The sequence below is a fragment of the Corvus moneduloides genome, chromosome 15, assembly GCF_009650955.1.
Source record: "Corvus moneduloides isolate bCorMon1 chromosome 15, bCorMon1.pri, whole genome shotgun sequence".
NCBI lineage: Eukaryota > Metazoa > Chordata > Aves > Passeriformes > Corvidae > Corvus > Corvus moneduloides.
In genome coordinates, this window is record NC_045490.1 from 6,509,373 (window position 1) to 6,526,284 (window position 16,912).

The 16,912-nt window shown below is 51.3% G+C and overlaps 1 protein-coding gene across 1 annotated transcript in view; it reads left to right on the forward strand.

Moving 5' to 3' along the window:
• Positions 1 to 16,445, forward strand: part of FAT2 (FAT atypical cadherin 2) — a 56,581-nt gene extending 40,136 nt beyond the window's left edge. Inside the window, exons 15-24 of the mRNA XM_032124591.1 lie at positions 436 to 650; positions 1,255 to 1,392; positions 2,250 to 2,393; positions 2,642 to 2,839; positions 3,928 to 4,735; positions 5,490 to 5,635; positions 8,743 to 9,184; positions 11,628 to 11,781; positions 13,460 to 14,052; positions 14,844 to 16,445. Coding sequence (XP_031980482.1) covers positions 436 to 650; positions 1,255 to 1,392; positions 2,250 to 2,393; positions 2,642 to 2,839; positions 3,928 to 4,735; positions 5,490 to 5,635; positions 8,743 to 9,184; positions 11,628 to 11,781; positions 13,460 to 14,052; positions 14,844 to 15,376 — 3,371 coding nt within the window. The 3' untranslated portion in view covers positions 15,377 to 16,445. The remainder of the gene's footprint in view (positions 1 to 435; positions 651 to 1,254; positions 1,393 to 2,249; positions 2,394 to 2,641; positions 2,840 to 3,927; positions 4,736 to 5,489; positions 5,636 to 8,742; positions 9,185 to 11,627; positions 11,782 to 13,459; positions 14,053 to 14,843) is intronic.
• The last annotated feature ends 467 nt before the right edge of the window (positions 16,446 to 16,912 follow it).

Sequence of the window (16,912 nt, forward strand, 5' to 3'; positions counted from 1 at the left end):
CACGAGGAACCTCCAGCCCAGGGTAACAGGCAGCTTTATTGAGTAGCGCTCAATGAGCACAGATAATAGCACCCCAACCATGGGCAGGTGTTGAGCCAGGATTACCAGACAAATAAAGCCCTGTTCTGTTTGCACAGTGGTGTGATAAGAGCTGTTATCAGAAGGCCAGTGTTAACTCCCTGAAACGAGCCCTTGGCTGCGTCAGCAATGGCCTTCTGCCCTCGGCTGTAACATCCTCATCAATGGAGCCTCAGCCTCTCTGGTCACACAGCTCTTGCTAATTATTCCACATCAAGGTGGTCAAAGTTAGGTCAACTACACCGTTTCAGCTGGCAGTTTGGCAGTTGCCTTGGCATATCTGAAGTATTCCAGGAAATCTCACGTGCCATTCATTCAAAGTCTTTTCTGTCGTTTCTTCCCCATCTGACAATGCAGGTGCCTTATACATAAACGAGAGCCTGGACTTTGAAGCAAGTCACGAGTATTACCTGTCCATTGAGGGCACGAGGAAGGGCTCAGCCTCTCTCAGCGATGTGACCATGGTGGTGATCAACATCACTGACATTAATGACCATGCACCAGAGTTCATCCAAGACCCTTACTTCACTGACATCCGGGAGGATGCTGCCGTGGGAGAAATCATCCTCACGGTATGATTATGAACCAGGCCAGCTGTCTTTACCTAGTCTTTATTTGTGCTATGCATTATTCACTCCTCTTGTGCACTTTTCCTTGGACACAGCGACCTCAGTGGGCTTGTGACATTCAACATCTAAAAATAAAGCATGACTTTAAAAAAGGATGATTGGCAGAATTCCTGAGACTCCATAGACAAGGAAAACACTTTGCTTTATAAGACACCTTTAAGGGAAAATGAGGAGTGGTCTCAGGAACTTTGAGAACATCCCAAGAAAACTAAAATGCTTGAAAAAAGACAATGCCTTTGTGACCTGGGGAAGGCAGAGGCTTCTCTGGGCAGAATAGCAGAGCCCAAGGGGATGTGGAGTTCCCTGTCCAGCCTGTTACCATCACAGGCGTGGTAAAGTCAGGAAAGGGACTAGGAGAAAGCTGAGAAAACTGTGTTGTCTTGAAAAAAACTATTGGATGATACTTACTCAAATCACCTTCCTTTCCCCCTCCTCATTTGAGGCAAGCTCAAACCAATACCCTTAAATGACAAAGTGGTCCCTTTTCTCCATGGCATGTCCTTTTTGGCCCAAGGGTCCTAGCAGGGGTTTTTTTTTCTCCAAACAGGTGTCAGCTGATGACTTGGATGGGTCAATGAACAATCAGATCACATATTCCATCGTGGAAGGGAACCCTCTGGGACACTTTGCCATTCAACCCAAAAATGGGCAGATCAGCATTGCCAAGCATCTGGACAGGGAGGAGGTGAGTTCAGGAAAATGAGAATGGGAAGGCTGAAACAAATTTGTCCCAAAAGACTGAGGGAGAACAGTATGCTCAACTACCTCCTGTTTTCTGAATTATTTACTCATAATATTGTAGGTAGAAGACAAGGCATTGATTTGTTTTCTAGACTCAAAAATACTGCAGTAGGAAGGCTGGGATTTAGGAAAGGCAGTATAGCATCATAGAATGGTTTGAGTTGGAAGGGACTTAAAGGATTATCTAGTTCCAGCCTCTTCCATAGGCAGGGACACCTTCCACAGCTCTGAGTTTTGGTCTGCTCCACTGGTACTTCAAGCTGGCTGGGTGAGAGTCAGCCCCAAACTGGAAACCAGCATAGCTGGGTTCTGCTTCTCTGCATTACAGCATTAGAGAAAACAGGTGTGGGGAGGAGAAAGGTCACCTGGACAATCTCTCATTCATAAAACACCAGCAGCTTGTCTAAGCCTGCCAGAGTTAGAAGCCTTTGGACAAGGTGGTGGAATTCTTGGGATGTCCTGCACAGGAACAGGAGCTGATCCTGATGGGTCCCTTCCAGCTCAGCTTATTCTGTGATGCTACGATTCTTAAACCACTACTGACAGGTGTTTGCCCAGCTTAGTTTCATCCATCTTTGCCAAGTTGTTTCTCTTCTCTGCAACTGTTGTAAGGCTGATTTAGTTTAGCAGTGAGCTTTGATTGAGATTTATGGATGGAGAGCCCTAGCCAAGGGCAGAGCTGTTGAGGCCATAGTGCATGGCCTTGGGCATTTCAACAAGATGCAGCAGAATAAAACTTCATTGTGAAAAAGCCACCATTCTGCCATTTCTCCAAGTAATCCTGCACTACAAATCCTCCAGATCCCCAGTTACTCCCTGACAGTTCGAGCCACAGACAACGGCCACCCTGCTCAGTTCAGTGATGTCCCTGTGCACATCCATGTGTCTGATGTCAATGACAACCCTCCTCGGTTCTTCCAGCTCAACTACAGTGTGGTGGTGCAGGTAAGCCAGGAGACGCTTTGTTGTCCTGATCCCTCTCATGGCACTAAGGAACTCGTGCCTGGGCTGCTGTTGGAGCAGAGTGGGGAGACAGTGATGAATCATTTTGCTGCTTTGTGCTCTGTATGTTCTGGGGAGGGAGTGGGATTCGTTTCCCTGTTCCTGATCCAGCAGCTGCTGGGGCACTGTAGGTACCCCTGGGCCATTTCTCTTTGCTTACCTTGCTCCAACAGCATCTTTCTCCATTTCAGGAGAAGGCTCCCGTGGGGACAAGTGTCCTGGAGCTGATTATGAGTGACAGAGACTCCCCAGAAAATGGACCACCATACTCATTCCAGATTACCCAGGGCAATGATGGGAAAGCCTTTGAAGTCACTCAAAATGGTCTGCTGGTGACATCATCTGTCCTGAACAGAAGAATGAAAGAACAGTACCTATTGCAAGTCCAGGTAGAGCCTGTGTTACTGTCCTGGTGTCTGAATTCCCCAGCCAGCTTAAGTAGCAATAAAATGTGATTAGCATGGCCCAGCTGAATGAAAACATCTCTGGCTTTGAAGAAATCCAATCCAGGCACAAATTGTGCAGCTTGGAGCCAGCTGCAGAGCTCATTTCTCCACACAGTCTGCCCACAAGAAGCAGGGGGCCAGCTTCTCTGTTGATAAAATCAGATAATATGATCATGAAAAATACTCTGTCAGCAGTTTCCTTAGACAGATGCTTTCCCCATAATCATTCTAGTGAATTCCAATTTAGAGTGAGACCTGGATCTGGTCCTACAAGCTTTCTCTAATTATCCTTGTCATTTAAGAAGTGGTTCAAGTTCCTCTTCAAAAAGGATTTGTATTGTTGCAGAATGAATTCATTATTTTTCAATGTTATCAGTAAGGATAGTCCATTACAAACAAAAGGATAATAACATGTAAAGTACATACTTCTTCAGTAATGGCAGTTGTTGTAAAAGCTGGGTACTATTATATTACAAACCTCAACCTCTAACTGCTTAGCATTAGGGAGAAACTTATCCCATAATCTGATTATTCGCATTTTTCTGTTTGAGGTTCCTTGACTCAGTGCTAGACAGACATTGTCAGAGGTGGCACAGGGGCTTAAACAGCCCGGAAGGTGAGCGAATGTGCTGATGTGCGTAACTGCTTTACACCTCTGTGCACTCAGTTACGCATGGAACTGCAAAGATTGGCAACATCACCAAAAATTATGAACCCCCAGGAATTCAGAGCCACTCAGAGGTGCCCCAGCTGTTGCTGAGTGCACAGGAAAGTGAGCGTGACCCCACTGCTAGCAGAAGGCCTCTATCAGTCTCCATCCTGGAAGGGATGCTGCTCTTTCCCTGGGGCCTTCTCCAGGCAGAGCACCAACACTGCTGCCAATTTTTCCCATTCCTTCTTCATTCCCAATCTGCTGCCTGAGAGCTTCTGTTCACTGCTCCCTGAAAGGCACTTTTCTTTGCAAGACCTCGCCAGTCAGGTGAGGTGGCAGTACATCAGCATGTGGCTATAACAGATCCTTCTGTTGCCAGGTCTCCGACAGCGGCATCCCTCCCCTCTCCTCATCTGCATTTATAAATATCCAAGTGACTGAGCAGAGCCAATATGCCCCCTCGGCCCTTCCCCTGGAAATATTCATCACCACCAATGAGGAAGCCTTCCGAGGTGGCGTTCTGGGCAAGATCCACGCCACGGACCGGGACCCCCATGACACGCTGGTGTACACTTTGGTGGGACAAATGCCCAAGGAGGGTCTCTTCTCTGTTGGGGCTGCAGATGGGAAGATCATTGCTGGGGACAAGCTCCCCCACGGCCACTACCTTCTGAACGTGACAGTCAGTGATGGAACGTTCACAGCCACCACGAGCGTCAGCGTCCACGTGTGGTGCTTCACGCAGGAGGCCTTGGACAAGGCAGTGGTGCTGCATTTCCGACACCTCTCCCCTGAGGAGTTTGTGGGGGACCACTGGCGCAACTTGCAGAGATTTCTGGGGAACATCCTTGTCACCCGGCGCCAGAACATCCACATGGCCAGCCTGCAGCCTGCAGCCACCTCTGATGGAGTGGATCTGCTCCTGGCTGTTGGAGAGCCACACGGCTCCCTGTACGAGCCGCGGGTGTTGGCGAACAAGCTCACTGGGTCAGCTGGGGAGATGGACCAGCTCGTTGGGCTCCGGATGAAGAAAGCGATCCATGTGCCCTGCCACGGCTCAGACTGTGCCCACCGTGTCTGCAAGGAGACCATCCAGCTGGATCCAGGCATGATGTCTACGTACAGCACTGCCCGGCTCAGCGTCCTCACCCCACGGCACAGCTTGGAGCAAATTTGCTCATGCAATGGTGAGCCATCCTTCCTGGCAGTGTCTGACCCTATAAACCTGGGCATGTTGTGTTTTCCTTCAGTACATTGTAGAGCATCTGGATTTTCCATGGGATTAGGTTGCCCAGTGACCAAGAGCTCTACCCACAATTTCAAAGACTCTTAGAGTCTGAAAGTTTCACATAGTCTACTTTTAAAAATTAATCTCCTATAGCATTTAATAACAGCAACATCTGTCTCTGTCATTGGGAAAAGTCACTCATACATAGCTGGTAATGAAGGTCAATGATCAGAATTTTGATCCATGATCTCATGTGTTAATCCTGGGCCTGGAAAAGCACAGAGTAACTGATAAATTTGAGGAAAGCCAAATAAAGCATATTTGTTATACTGGCTCTAGAATACTTCAAGAAATAATTGGAGGGAGCAGGGATCAGTAACACTAAGGCAGGAATGTAAGGGGATACCACAGAATAATATAAAGACTTACTAAGGATGGAGAAATTCAAGGGTGTTGTAGACCACGCTGAGAGCACTTTGAAGGACAGAAATAGCCAGGCTGATATTTCAGGGCTCCTTCACAGCTGAGTACATAGAATACCAGGAGCTCCCAGTGGGACTGTGGTAGATGCAGTGTGGGGATGCATGGGTTGCCATGGGTGAGACTGCTCCTGGACAGCTGTGGCATCAGGCTAGGAAAAGAAGAAAAGTTCGATGCAGTCCACAGGCTCAAAGTGCCACAAAGATGAGACCTGTCTTTCATTCTCCTTTCAGGAACAGCTGTGAGGTTTGGAGGCCACAGTTTCATTTGGTACCAGCACTCCCAGGCTGGCTCCTGGCACATGCACTTTCGCCTCAAGACCCACCAGCATCACGCGGTCGTGTTCTACGCCAACGGGACTGACCACGCCACTCTGGAGGTGTGTATTGCAGTGCAGGGGGATTTCTCTCCAGAGTTACAAAAACTTTACTTTTTCAGGGAAGGGAATCACAGAAAGGATATGCAAAAATATGTACCCTTAGCAATTTATGTAGCTGAAATGTAAGACTTGGGAAGAGCAAGTGAGAGCCAAGCACAGTTTGGCAATTGCTGCAACCACAACTGTGAATTGTTCTTTACATCTGTGAATGCACGTGTTGGTTTCTGGTGTGAAGTCATCAGACATCCACAGCAGGTGTACATCACCTTCTTTCCTACAGCTTGCTTCTTCATTCCTCTCTTGCACCACACCTCCCAGGACAAAGAATTTACCAGGTGGAGTTGTCCACAGACTGGTCTGCTTCTACTTTAGCAAAGGGCAAACTTCCCCTCAGACCTCAAATTAAAGGTCCTTTACAATAATGGGCAGAACAGACAAAACAGGAGTCCTAAATTATATTTTTCACACACACCCCCTCTTTTCAACCACTTTCTTCAGATGGTTTCACTATTTTAGACACCTGCAGAGACAGGAACATTTCATTTTGATCACTCTCCTCCCTTTGACTGAACACTGAACCTACCAAAGCATTCAAAGATCATCTCCCTCTTCTGCCTTGGCAACAGAAGGAAAGCAGCAGATGACTTAATAGGGGTTTTGTATATTCCTCATCAACTGAACTCGGACTAACTGGAGACTAAGATCACAGGACATGCTTACAGCTTACAGAGATTTGTCCTTGAGACTGATCACATTGAGATCTACACACTATATCCTCCCTGGAAGTGTTCATCCTGTCCTTGAATTCCCCCATCCCTTCTCATGGTTTCACAACCCCATCTTCCTATTGTGAAACACTTGTCTTTCCACTGTTACAAAAGGCAGGGAACTGCACAGCAGCCAACCCCCACACACATAACCTGTCACACATATTTCAAGCTCCTGCTGCCACAGCCATCACTCCTGAAGAGCAGGAACAGAGAAATACCATCCATATGTCCTCATCTCTGAGAGTGACCTTATGCTGCACTGTAAAAGGCCAGTGAGAAAAATTTCTCAAGAAGGGTCTCAAGCTTTCTACCTCACCTCTGGGAAGGAGAGTCACCAAATAGTTCATCAGGAAGAATCCAGCACTTTAGATGGTGCTCAGGAAGTACAAGAAGGCAAGGAACTCCATTGATCCAGGCCAAGGGATCAAGGGAGTCAAGGGAGAAAAGGCTCATTGTTGGTGGAGTTCAGTGAGCCCATGATCTCCTGTGCCCAAGCTTGTCTCCACAAGCTTTTCAATAGGAAACATTCATAAAGCCTCCTCCATAAAAGAGCCTGTGAATCATTTCTTTCCTGACCCACTTTATTAGCAATATCTTGGGGATAAAAACATTTCTAAACAACCTGGCCTGATAAAAATGAAGGAATCCCTCAAGATTTTAAACTTCGTAAATTGCAGTACTCCGGATAGGAGCCAAAGCCTTGAAACGACCATAAGTGATGGTTTGTAGATTTGGTGAAGAGGATGAGCTCTCCCAAGAGCATGAATATCATCACTTTTCCAGTCTCTCAGCTCTCCTGATGTTCAGAAATAGGTTGCAGCAAGAGGATGGCAGACCAGGCAAACTGGGAAAGGTTTGGCAGCCTGTCAGTTCTTGCTCCAGGGAATCGAGTTCTCAGCTGTCTCCCAGCCCCAGAAATTGATAAGCCAAATCTACAGACCCATCTGAAGTGAAATCATGTTCCTGCAGATGAAGTGAAGTGACAAAGTTCTCTGGTGTGCTTGCCAATTGTGCAAAGGGATTTACACACGTGTTGCCCTGAGGCCCTTCCATGGCATGTGCCAGCTGCTTCTTTTTCTTCCTTCCTTCAGCAGTTGCTTTCTCCTCCTACTGGGATTTATTTATACCATGGGCTTCTCTAAGTTAACTACTGTGCTGCTCTGCTTTTTTCCCCTCCAGAGTAGCCCTTTCATATTGTATGTGGGTTTTTCTAGAGTCAGTGTAGCCCATGATCATTCCTCCTCTTCTAAACCCCTTCCAAGAATCATCCCTCCTCGTCCCCCATGGACATCACTCTTGCCTGGGTTGAATTGCTTGATGTTACACAGCAGGCTTTGCAGGTTTCCCACAAACACTTCATTCCATCTCTTTTCTCCTTTTCCATAGGCTCTTGGCTTCTGTGAGAGAGAGGTTTTATCAACAAAGCACTGGGGAGATAAAGGTGAAAAAGGGGTTTAACCCTGACTTCACCCTGAAACAACACAGCTAACTTTTCCTTTCTCCATCCTCTATGACTTTTAAAGATGAATCTTGGGCCAGGAATAGGAATTTCTGATGTTGTTGTTTAATGCAGAAGACACTGGTCTGGTTCACTTTCAGCAGCTCAGTACCTTGTCTCTCTCCAGTCTGGTGGAGATCAAGGATTGGATTGCAGCACATATCAGTAGCTTTGGCCTGGCATTCCAGCATGGGTACAAAAGTAATTCCTTTCTCTGCCTCCCAAGTCCTCCTTTTCTCCTCCAGAGAAAGCTGCCAGTGCTTCTCCTCAACAAGATTCTTTCAGCATCCTCACCCCTGCCAGAGGGGCCACTGCTCCAGCACCTTTCCCTGCCACTAATGAGACATTGAGAATAGAACAAAAACCACATGGCCCAGAACAGGAGTCCATCTGTGACTGGTGATGCACTTATGGATAGTCTGAATGCAGGGCTCTGATCAGGCTCAAGAAGATGGGAGGAAGGGCAAGCAGCTGCAGCAGTAGCGGTATGATCCCATGGCTCTGCTCTCTGTTACGTGGAAAGATGAGCTTCCCTCCTTGCATGCTGGTCAAAGGCTGCAGGGAAGGACCACAGCTGAAATTGTGTCAGAGGGATATTTTGCAAAATAAAGGAAGTTGCAGTCACTTAAACAGGCTTTAATTGATCCAAGCATAGGTCAATACTGGTGAAAGGGACTGCATTTGCCTAGCTGGTACTTCTTGGAATCAGAAAGTTGGGAGTCATCTCAATTGTCAGTGTGAAGGCAGGGAGAGAGGGGAACAAGCAGCAGAAATGTTGAAACCCTTCATAAACACCAGCCACCCGTGTCACAGCTACCTGTGACTTGTGTGTTTTACAGATGGTTAATGGAGTGCCTCAGCTTGGGTACAGCTGCCGGGGGATCTCCGCTGGGAACCTCTCCTCCTCACGCTTTGTGAGCGACGGCGAGTGGCACTCGGTGTTCCTGGAGGTGAAGAACACCTCGGTCCGCCTGCTCGTCGATGGCCTGGGAAATGCCTCTCTCCAGCTGCCAGGGACCTGTAGCATCTCCCAGGGCAGACAAGACCTGATTTTTGGGGGCCTCCGGCAGTCGCTGCAGTCGCAGAGAGTCACACGGGGGTTCAGGGGCTGCCTGGACGTGGTTGCCATCAACGGCAGAGAAGTGGTTCTCCTTCCTGGGAAACGGCAATCGAAGGAAGTCTTGGAGGAGGTGGGGATAAGGCAGTGTTGCTCCCCCACTGGTGCCTGCAGCAGCAACCCTTGCCTCAACAACGGGATGTGCTCTGAAACTCATGGAGGAGGTATGTGAACATCCCACGCAGAGCTAGAGGAGGGCAATAAGCAGTGGGGGGGGGAAAGATGCAGCAACTTTATTCATCCCCATGGAGGGGCTATTCCAGAGGGGAAGCAGAGGTCCTCTGTCCCAGGGGACCTCAAGTGACTCAGTGCAGCAGCAGCTGCAGGGTATGAGATCATCATCCTGTCTCTCACCAGTGGACCATGGCCCCAGAGGGCAGGAAGGTGTTTCTAAGGAGTATGCATGACATAGGAGAGCAGAGTGTTGCCAAAAACTCGAATGCAAATAGAAATTCCACCCACCCCTCTGCATCCTTTTTGCTTAAGGAGCTGTTAACAAAGGTGGAATCAGGCAAGATGGGATCATGCGGTGATGGCATCTGGGCAGAAACAAGCCAAGATCTTGGCCTCTTTCCCACTGCATCGAGCAGCTCCCCAGGGCTATGCAAAGGGATATGGGAAAACCGTAAGCTCAGATCCAAGAGTCCCAGGCTAACATGGCATGCACACACCCAAAAGAGGTTTGATACAGGCTCTGCCCTAGGCAGTGTCACTGCTGCCCCGTTCCTGCCATCAGAGGGGCTCCTTGCAGTGAGCTGTATCACAGGGACAGGGGCTGTGAGGAGAGGAGCTGCTCCCAGTGATGTCCACCCGTGTGTCACTACCCTACACCTCGTCGTAGCTGCCAGCACAGCAGGGCTGCACCCCATAACACCCCGTGTATGAGATGGGTACTGCCTGTGCCTCGGCCCCTCCGAGGGGCAGTGGGATGCTTCCCACGCTGCTGCGTGGGGCAGAAGCTGCTCCTGCAGCTCTGTGCTCTTTGGGGTCCTTGCCAAAGCACACCCTGCCCAGCGAGCAAGTGAGGACAGAGGAGGCACCACCTTCTCCTGCCGTGCCCGCTGCCTCTGGGAACAAGATTCCCAGCCCTGTCGACTCAGCAGCTGCCTGGTTCAGGTGAACTTGTTTGACACCAGATGTAAATGTACAGAACAGTTAAGTCTGGCTGGCACTCACAGCTCAGCCTTCAGACCTTCTGCAGAGAAAACCTCTCTGGCTGGGCTGGAAGGGGCTCAAAGCCCATGAGGGGAAAACACATCTCTGCAAGGCATCCCTGCTTTGAGAATACAGTGGGAGGGGAGGTGAAAAATCACTCCCTCAGTGATAACCTAATGATCATCCAATGCCCTTCCCATAGTTTTCCTTCCGAGATGAACAATTTCTCCTGCAAATGGCCCAACTGACCAGGAAAGAGCTTGTGAGACATGGCCTCAGGCAGGACACTCCTGCAGGGAAGGGATTGCTCAAGGGATGTTTATTTGTGAGGTTATCCTGGTTGCTTGGCTTCCCTGAGTGCCATGGGCTCAGTCCTGGGGACCCTGGGCAGGCAGCACGCGTTTATGCAAAGCTGTGCCCAGGGATCTCAGGCGTGGGATTAGAGCACAGGCAGGGACTCGCCTGTGGGAGCGAGCCCAGGGAACCACGTGGCCGTGTGAGAACTCACCTGTGGGGAGAGAGCCCGGGCCAGCCCAGCACCACCCCAACCACAGCGCTCAGGACCACAAACACCAGTGAGCCCCACATCCAGGACATGTGTTTGGGCACACACAGCCCTGTGGGCAATGTCCAGCACCTGCTGCACCGGTGTCAGCACGTCCCTCTGGTACAGCCACTGACACACATGTGGGAACAGGCCCACCGTTGTTTGCCCCATGCTCTACAGCAGGGTTCAGCTTGTGGATGAGTAGCAAAGACTTTCCAAGTGTGCTGCAAGGTGGAAACTCTGGATTTCCTGCATGACAGCACCAGCCAGGTGACGAGCAGGAGCTCAGCACAGCCAGGGACATTCCCATGCTTAGGGCTACACTAAACAGCAGCCAAAAGCACAAACAGCCGGAGCCCCCTCCGAGTCCCTGGCTGTGCTGGGTTTCTCTCTGGCTGTGAGCAGACATCTCCTGTAAGCAGGAGAAACTCGGCATGTTGAGACAGGCACTTCATACCACGAGAACTCGCAGGACCAAAGACTCCTGAGAACAACAAATTACAGGGGATTGCACTTAGCAGAGTCAGAAACGGTGAATCAGCCAGCCAAGTTCCCTTTCTTTTATCCCAGATTTGTCCCTCAGCTTCTCCATGCAATAAAGCTGTGCCCTGACTGCATCTCTGGTCTGTGTCAGGAGAGGACAGGCTTGACTTGTTGCTCAAACAGCTCCCTAGTGCCACTGCATTGCCCCAGAGTGGCCACCCAACCTCCAGCAACTACACCAGGTCCTGTAAAACACCCACCAGGCCTCCAGGGATGGTCTGGGTGCCCCACAGCACCTGCTGCAGCAGCAAATACCTGCGCCTGGGTAGCTGTGTTGAGCCCTCTGTGGGGGCACCAGGCACTGCTCCTACCTGTTCCTGCCCGTTTTTCCACACAGATATGTTCACTCTCACCCTCTCCAGGTTACACCTGCATCTGCCCCGGGCTGTTCTCTGGTGAGCACTGTGAGCTTGGGGACAGTCCCTGCGAGTCCAAGCCCTGCCTGCACGGGGGGACCTGCACCGTCTCAGCCACCGGCTACTCCTGCCACTGCCCTGACTGGTACCTGGGCGAAAGGTAAGGCCTGGGGGGGCTTTGGGACAGGTGGCATCCCATGATGGGCTGCAAACATGAGCATTGCACATTTCTGGAGCTCGCCAGATCCACGCACTCTGGGATTAATTGCAAACAGCGGGTACCTGAGCATTGCAGCTGGGAGGTGTAAGGGCAGAGCTGAGCGGAACAGGACACAAATAACTCTGCCATCGTGTGGCCATTGCCCCTCTGTGCCCATCTCCTCTGAGCAGGAGGGAAAACAGAAAAATCTCCTCTGCTTAACAGCTGCTTTGGTGCCTGCAGGTGCTGTGGGGTAGTTCAGTGCCTCTCCTTGCTGGGGGAGAGTCTCTCCCCGCACGCTGCTGCTCCCCATGACGGGAGCTGAGTTCAGCAGTAATGGGAACACCTTGGCTGTGGTGGGGGCAGCTCAGCTGTGGCGGGGGGCCTGGCAGTAGGGTACAGGCAGACACTGCACTGGGTGGCAGGAGGGTGCTCTGAGGTTGGGGGAAGCTGCCTGTAAGGTGCCCCCTGCTTCAATAGCCTGAACACCCATCCTGCAGGTGCTAAAGGCACCTTTTCTATCCAGGACCAGCTCTACAGAGCTCATGTAAAGGAAATCTCTGTCCCAGCTCACAGCTGTGATTCATCCAATTCAACCAATTCAAATCTCAGCTCAAGGCAATGGGCATTACCACCCCACCCAGCGGCCCCTCCAAGACCCCCACCCTGCCTCCAGCCCGGCCTGGTCAGAGATTTCCAGTGCAGGCTCCAACAGCATCACACCCAGTTCATCTTTCTGCCTTGCCCATTTAGCCAGGATGAGCACTGGTCCTGTGGATCAAGGCAAAGACAGAAATTATCCGTGCAGCTCTTGGAATAAAAGCCTATAGCTGAGCATTAGGTGGCAGTGTAATACCTGAAATCAGCCGGAGCCTGTGGGTGCACGTCGCACGCACCAGCTCACACATCCTAAATCACTGACTACAACAAGAGCAGTGCAAACTTCACGGAGTTTGTTCAGTAATAAGAACAAAAAAAGGAAGGAAAGCCAATAAAGCCTTGTATGTTCCCCCTAGCATGGGGAGGTCATTGCTGTTGGAAGGTCCCCTGTACTGTTGGCAAATATTTAGGTTGTGTGGTCTGGAGCAGGACAGAGAATCAGAAATTCCATCTTGGTTCTGCAGATGGTCCATAAAATACCAAAAGTCCTCTCCAACAAGGATGTCCACTCACCACCTCACAGGGTAGTCTTTCCCCCAAATATTTGCAGCAACCTGCAGACATCCACCGACCATCCAGAGGCTCCACAGAGCTTGAAGGACGTGGGAGACTTCTTAAGAGGTTAACACACCTTAGACTGACCCTGGGCTCCCTGATTTAACAGGATGAGAGCATCTCTCTATGCAGTGTTAGCCCTGGAACTACAAACACCCCTCTGAGGCAGGAAGCCCCCCATTTTAATTTGGGCACATGACTGAAAAATAGGACCACCCTGTAAAACATGGTCTCTTGAAAAGCATCGTTTTATACTCAAAGATCCTCTGCCAGGATAAGCAGGGAGCAAGAATCCAGCGAGGGAGGAAGAGCAGACCAGGATAGAGCATCCTTGGGTGGTGTAAGCCAGAGCCCTGAACAGGATGAGGCAGTTTTGGTGCATCCCAGACTGATGGTGGTTATGTCCATCCCTTTCTCCCCACAGGTGTGAGAAGCTGGCGGAGGAGTGCCAAGACAACCCGTGCCACAACGCCGGGCGCTGCGTGAGCAGCCAGGGCTCCATCCACTGCATCTGCCCGTCAGATTACCAGGGGGACTACTGCACCCAGCCCATCATCACCCCCGCCATCGTGCCCACGCAGTGGGCGCTGGGTCCCGAGGAGATCGCGGAGATCGCGGCCGGCGTGCTGGGGGCGGCCATCCTGGCCGTGGCCTTCGTGCTCATCCGCAAGCGCTGCCGCCACCGCGCCAAGGCGCACAAGCCAGTGGCCCGCGAGGACCCCGACCTGCTGTCCAAGAGTGAGTTCTCCAAGAGCGTGGGTGTGGGCACCCAGGGCGTGCCCCCCATCGAGCTCAACATCCTCAGCGACGCGGCGCACAACAACCTGGACCGGGCCACGCCGGAGCAGCGCAAGGCCACCGGCACCCCGGAATTCGTCACCTTCAACTCGGCCAACGCCCCGAAGCACCGGGGCACCATCGTGTGCAGCGTGGCCCCCAACCTGCCCCCCGCTGCACCCCCGTCCAACTCTGACAACGAGTCCTTCATCAAGTGCACCTGGGCCAGGGAGGAGATGGGTCAGTAGCCACAGCTTTTTCTTGCTCTTACACATCCCTCTTCCCCTTGGGAAGTGGATCTGAGGTTTGGAAATGTGAGGGAGAAATGGTGTTGGCTAAAGCCAAACTAAGCAGGGGCAAATACTGCCTGAGCCCTGCTGTAGGGCCTTCATTGGCTCTTTCTTCCCTGTCCACCAGTACATTCCAGTTTTCTGCTTTAACCTGCTCGGTCTCATACACAGTCAGCAGGGAAACCATTAATGCATAGCAGGCTGTGATCCTGAGTAAAACCCCCTGAAAAAAAGAGAAAAATTGAAGGAAAAACTTAAGATCCTAAAAGTCAGTGGGAGTTTAAGTGAAGACATTTGCATCAGTGCTCCTGGGCAAAGGGATCATCACATTCTCGGGGAAACACCTTGAATGGCTCTGGACAGCAGGGTTACTCCGTGCAGGAGTTCCTCACAAGAGTAACTGCAGGGAAAGGGAGAGATCCAGGGGATCACTGGATCACTGCCCCAATCCCTTCATAGCATGAGTTTCTTGCATCCAAACAGCATGATGAAGTGTGTCTTTTGGGTGCTCAAGTAGTGGATACCTGTAGGCTGGTGGAAACATTGCCTCAGCACAACCAGGGGTGATCTCAGGTCCCTGCAATTCCCAAAGTAGCAACTACACCTCCCCTGTCCCTATGTCTCCTCCCCAGTCTGCCACATCTCCTACAGGCTCAGAGCCTACAGAAGGAATTAGCAGGAGGGCAAGAGAGAGGCAACAACCGCTAGAGCTGCAGCTAACACGACTCTCTTTTGTTCCAGTCTATCCAGCAGAAACGACCTACTGGCCCCCCCGGTACCTGTCATCAGATGTCCAGGAATATTCCCACTACGAGATCATTCAAGGCCCCCCTGCCCCCTCCTCTCACCCTCCTCTCCCCCCGCCGCCCCCTCCCCCGGCAGACACGGAGCCGGTCGCTCTCTACGGGGGCTTCCCCTTCCCGCTGGACCAGAGCAACAAGCGAGCCCCCATCCCACCCCGCTACAGCAACCAGAACCTGGAGGACTTCCTGCCGCTGGGTCCCGTGGACATGGGAGCATCCCAGTGCCAGAACGAGTACACGGCCATCAGCTACTACCCAGCGCAGCTGGTGCAGGGCGAGGGGGTCCCGTACCAGCCCGAGCCGGGCTACAAGAGGGTCAGCATGCGCCTGAGCGTGGCCCAGCCCTCCTACGCCGACTGCGAGCTGGGCCACCAGCCCAGCATCCGAGCCCAGCCCCTGCCACCACCCAACTACGAGGGCTCCGACATGGTGGAGAGTGACTACGGGAGCTGCGAGGAGGTGATGTTCTAACAGGGCTCGCTCATGGGATGAGGAGAGAAGCACATCTCCACGCAGAACAGAGTGCAGGGGGCTGGCACACGCTGCTGAAGGGAGGTCTGTGTGTGCCCCCCACAGCTTGCAGCATCTCCCCCTGCAAGGCTGGGTTGTAATTTTGGCTGGATCTTTCCCCTCGCTGCCCTCCATGGTGCTCCTGGCTGCAAATGGAGGGGAAATGCTCCAGCCACTGCTGGGACACGGAGGATGCTCCTGGGATGACAATGACTAACCTGCCTCCTCACCAAGGGGACTGCCTCCAACACCATGCAGGACCACCTCCTCCCACCCCAGGCTTCCTGGCTGCAGGGAGGATGAGGAGGAGGAGGGCAAGCACTGCAGGTATGGCAGCAGTCGTGGTGGAGAAAGGTGTGAAAGGACTAGCAATGCACAGCCTGGCAGTGCCCCATGTGGAGTAGCAGAGGCTCCCTGCTCCCAGCTCTGGCTCCAAGGGCTTGCATCAAGCCAACAGTTTGCTCGTGGAATGGATCAGCCGGTGCAAACCCTCTTCATGTCTGCTCCCTGGCACTGGGAGAGAGAAGAGGGAATGCAGCTGGTCCCATCAGCACATCCCTCACTGGCTAACAGAAGTCCAAGGGTAAAAAAAAAAAAAAAAAAAAAAAGAGTCCATTTCTGTAGAAAAACCAAGCAACAAGGTCTGTCACAGCAGGAACCACCCACAGACTCAAACCAGGCTTCCCAGTCGGGCTGTGCTCACACGAGAAAGGGGGACCCTGCCCCGAGGACTGTGTGCACAGCCTTGTCCCCGTGGCTGTCATGGTCCCACGCTGAATGCAGCTGTACATGGTCCTGCCAGCAGCAGGGACTCCGTGCTGTGTCCCAGAAAGTCTGGCCAGCACTGCCTGAAATCTCTGCCCAGAGAGGGGCACCGAGGCTACTGAGCGTGGGTTTGCCTGTTTGTGCTTGTGCTTGGGAATGTATCGTTTCTTCGTGAGAGGTTTTCTTTGGTTGGTTGTTTGATGTAACTTTTTTTGTTGTTGTCGAATTTTTGGAAAGTATTAAAAGAGTTTGGATTTTTTTACTATTATGGTTTTATTCAGTTATCTCAGGGATTCTCTTGTAAATAAATAGGACATCCTTGCCTAGCTCCAGCCAGGGGAAAAACAGCTTATTTTGGACACCAGAACCTTTCAGGGAAGTACCAGGACAGCAAGTTAAATACATTTTTGAGGATAGCGTAAGGGCCAGAGGGACAAGGCAGACAGACCCACAGTACCTTGTCCTGCTTTGGGAAACCATGAGCCTCCTCTATCTCTTAGTTCAGGATTAAAGGGCTTGAAAGGACCCAAACTGAAGCCCTGCTTTGATTTGCATCCCCAACAAACAGCACCTGTTTTACCTCCCAAAGCTCTCGTGCATTTCCACGACATTTTTTTTACCAGCTCTGCTCAGCAGAAATCAGTCCCTGCCTGGATTGGAACTATTTTATCTAGTTGGTTTTATTCTGCTTGGTAAATCCCTCTGAACATCATCCTAAAAGAGCACAATTCC